General features: G+C 37.1%; 1 protein-coding gene across 1 annotated transcript; it reads left to right on the top strand.

The window, feature by feature from the left end:
- Window positions 1–1,832: 1,832 nt before the first annotated feature.
- Window positions 1,833–2,477, top strand: LOC107003766. Its single transcript, XM_015202050.1, has one exon. The coding sequence runs from the start codon at window positions 1,833–1,835 to the stop codon at window positions 2,475–2,477; it is 645 nt and encodes a 214-aa protein (XP_015057536.1).
- The last annotated feature ends 1,783 nt before the right edge of the window (window positions 2,478–4,260 follow it).

The following is a 4,260-nucleotide window of genomic DNA, read 5'->3' as shown; positions in this document are numbered from 1 at the left end:
GGGGGGGGGGGAGGATCTAGAGTTAAATTCCTAGGTTACAAGAGTTTGTAATCTGACCATTGTTTCATTTTGAGTGAAATGGAGTCGGGTTGAAATCTTGTGAGTACATATCATGGTTTTGAAAGCTCTTGAACAACGAGGTTTCCACGTAAACTACTTGTGTCTTTCACTTTAGCGTTTGCATTGTTATTACCGTTCTGTTTGTGTCAATGGACCTGGTCTTTGACGAATGGTGGACGCATAGAAGTAGTAGTATATTTTGGAAAGTAGACTAAGGACATGGTGAGAAGGGTAAAAAGATAGGGAGGAGACATTCCAACTATTGACCAAACTATATTGGCTAATTGTACTAGTCAGTTCATGCTGAAGAAGCAGGCCTTATATGAGGCTATGGAGAGTCAGGTCATGCTTGATCTCGGGGTGGTTCCACAAGTTGATATGATGACCACTATAACTTTTTTTTTTAAAAAAAAAATTAAAGTCAAGACATAGACCCATTATTATTTCAAAATAAGAAAGAGTCCAAAACCAGGCCCAAAAGTGACCTAGCCCAAAAAGTGGAAAGGTCACCATATTTATGCTTGAAGAAGCTGGCCATGGTTGCCTTCATTTTCCTAGAGAGCTCACCATCGTCCAATCCCGGAGAAGCACCAGTAACTACTTGGAAAGTAATCTCCATCTTCACTTCTAGATAAAGTGAAAAGAAAAATAAATCTTCTCTATTTCGCAATAGGATTAGGAACCTCAAGGCTTCAAGATCCATGTGTTTTGGTTGAATCATACAGTAAATAGGATCTTGCATCAGGTAAGAAATAACAGATTCTACTAGATCTATTGATTTCGTCACTTTGCATACACAAGAACCATTCGTATTGCTGAAGTGTTGGAATAAAACAATTGACAGTCAACTCTTTTATATTGTATAAAATTTCTAGACCAAAACTTGATGGATTGAATCTCAACAGAGATTAATACCACCATCTAAATTTTAGTCTGACCCTTATAACGTCAAATCTTTTGTGTTACAAATTTTTTTGGTTGACGAAACAATAGAATTATTGTTTGGTTAGTTTTGAAGATAAGTTTTTCACATTTTTTTAAAAAAAGTTGACAATTTCAAGTGAATTACTTTTCACTCACAAAGGTTTAGCTGTTTTTTTCTCTAAATAAACAGAATATCCAAACACGTTCTTACTCCTAAATACAATTTTTCTATTTGACTTCAAATACTACTCTCTTTTTTTGGTTCAAAAAGCACTCAATTTATGTCCAAACGTCTACTTACTTTTATAAGATTGTATAAAATTAATTTTAAGTAGAGTGTGTTGAGATTCATTAGTTTAGCTTTTAGTTTAGTAAGTCAGCTTAACAGTTAATTAAGTCGACTAGTTAGTTAGGATGACAGTTATGTTATTTCTTGATATTTGTTGATTAATTAGTTAGAGTGCAGAAGTGTGTATATACTAGACAAGCACATGTATTTTTCTTCTAATTCAAGTAATTCAATACAAAAACAATATTCTCCTTCCAGATTCTTCTCAAGGGATCCAATGGAAGCTCAACCTAGCTTAACAATGGAGCTTCATCACTGATTTTAACATGATATCAGAGCAAGGTTACTTATACATGTTCTTCTTTTCTTCTTAGTCAACTACATACATTGTTTTCTTCCATTTTTACAGAATTGAAATTGAGTCCCCCAATTTATTCGTTCACTCAATTTTTCCATCTTTGTTTCTAGTTTTCTGATTACTTCTTCTTGTTTGAACTACTCACATCATTTCTTCTCTTTGTTCGATTGAGATTTGATCCATTGCGTATATCCTCATATAATGGTGAAAGAAATAGATCCAATCGATCTTATGTACATACACCCATTTGAGAGTGTCGGCTTTGGAATAATACCTACTGCGTTTGATGGAGTTAATTACAGGTCATGGAGACGAGGAATGTTGCGTGATTTGTCCGTTAAGAATAAAATGGGTTTCGTCATTGGCAAACGTAAAAAGCCAGTTCAAAATGATCCTCAAATCAACCAATGGGAGAGATGTGATGACATGGTCACCTCATGGATTTTGCATTTACTTTCGAAAGACATGACTGACATCCTACAATATGTAAGCAATGCTGCTGAACTCTTGCAAGAGTTGGAGGATAGATATGATCAAACTAATGGTGCGAAGCTCTATAAACTCCAAAAGGAAATTAGTGATTTAGTTCAAGGATCCATGGATGTTACTACCTACTACACTAAGATTAAAAGACTATGGGAGGAACTTGAAACTTTAGATGTCAGTAATCAATTTAATTGTGTATGTGTTTATGGTGCCAAAACAGCGATATACAAGGCTGAACAGGATAGAAGATTGACACAATTTCTAATGGGGCTAAACAAGGTGTACACTATTGTGAGGGGAAGCATCCTAATGATGAATCCTCTTCCAACTTTTGCTCAAGGATTTTCTATCCTAATTTAAGAGGAAAAACAATGAGAGGCAAAACCACCATTTGACTATGGAAGCCGCATCACTGAATGCTCATGGAGGAAGTCAGTTCAAGACAAACTACAACACTCAATACAAAAACAACATAGGGAATAGATATAGACAACAATTTGGTAACTTTCAACAAAAAGGTAGTTCTTCAAGCCTCCGATTGTTTTGTGACTACTGCTAAAGGCCGGGATACATAAAAGACAAGTGTTATATATTACATGGGTTTCCACCGAATTTCAAGTTCAGAAAAGGGAAGAATGCAACCACTGCTGCTGTGGATGGAGAATCAGGTGAATCGTTTATAGGACATCATAAGGGTACCAACAGCCAAAGAGGAGGCAGTTACACTCTTCAACATTTGACTAGGGATGAACAAATCAAACTGATTTATCTTTTGGAAAGCTTTCAGGGAGGATCAACATGTGAAGCTTTGAACAACATCAACATTGCCAGTGGAGCTGCAAACTTTGCAGGTATTCTTGCCCGTTCTATTTATAGTGAAATTATTACAGACCTTTCATATAAATGTTGTCACCCACCTGCTAACCTTTGGATTCTAGACTCAGGAGCATATAATCAAATGTCATATAACAAGAATCTTCTCACTAACATTAGTACACTACCTTATCCTTTTCTAGTCACTTTTCCAAATGGATACAGGGTAACCCCCCAGTTTTAAGTTCAACCTTATTTCAATTCATTCTCTAACTATGCAGTCTATCAGGTCCAACATTAACTTTTCTGCCTTGTCATGCATCTTGCAGGCCCCTTCAATGAAGAGGCCTGTGGATATTCGTAGAGCAAGAAATGGACTATACTTCCTCTGCACAAAGTGCCAGTTTCCTCAAACTTCCCATTTTTCATCTTCTATTTCTGTTTCTATTCTTTTAAACAAACCTGCTAATATGTGTGATACTTGTAATTCTACTGTTTTAGTGTGATAATGTTGCTTCTAACACTCATACTCATCCCAGACTCTCTTTTCCCCCATCTGTAAATGCTCACATATCAGATAATAAAGCAAGTTGCTCTCTTTCTAATTCTATTTCTCTCAATTGCTCTTCTCATGGAGATTGTGTAGACCCTTTGTGGCATAACAAGTTGGGACATTTTCCTTTTGTGAAATGAGGGGGATATCCTCTATATCGACCCATATTTACCCAAACAACCTTTCTTGTGTGACATATGCCCCATGCAAGACAAACCAAAGTCCCATTTCCACAAAAATCCATTACCCCTTCTTCCACCAAATCCTTTGACCTCATATACATAAATATTTGAGGACCATATCATGTACCTAAGACTGGTTCACGGAATGGGACATATCGGTACCGTTCTGGTATCGTTCCGGTTCGTTCCGGTTCGTCCCGTTTCGGTTGCCTACGGGACGGGATGGGATAGTCTGAACCGGTACACGGAACGGGACAGAACCGTGATTTCGTACCGGTGTACCGGTACCGATTCATCCTGGTTCATTCCGGTTTCGTTCCGGTTTATTTAATATATATTAATTTTTTTATATTTTATATTTTATATAATTTATATTTATATTTTTTATAAATTATATTTTATATTTTGACACTTGGCACGAGCCACTGCCCGCCCCTGCTTTCCTGCAGTCTGCAGTCTGCACTCTGCAGCTTTTGATAAAGCTGCAGTGCTGTCTGCAGCTGCAGCCCGGCCCCCCGCCCCCCGCCCCCTACCCTTTTCCCGGACAACGGTCATTTTAAACGGAAAAAATTAAAACCGCTAGTTTTTTTGTTTT

This window comes from Solanum pennellii, chromosome 11, assembly GCF_001406875.1.
Source record: "Solanum pennellii chromosome 11, SPENNV200".
Classification (NCBI taxonomy): Eukaryota; Viridiplantae; Streptophyta; class Magnoliopsida; order Solanales; family Solanaceae; genus Solanum; species Solanum pennellii.
Note: the sequence above shows the minus strand (reverse complement) of the source record. Positions and strands in the feature narration are given on the sequence as shown.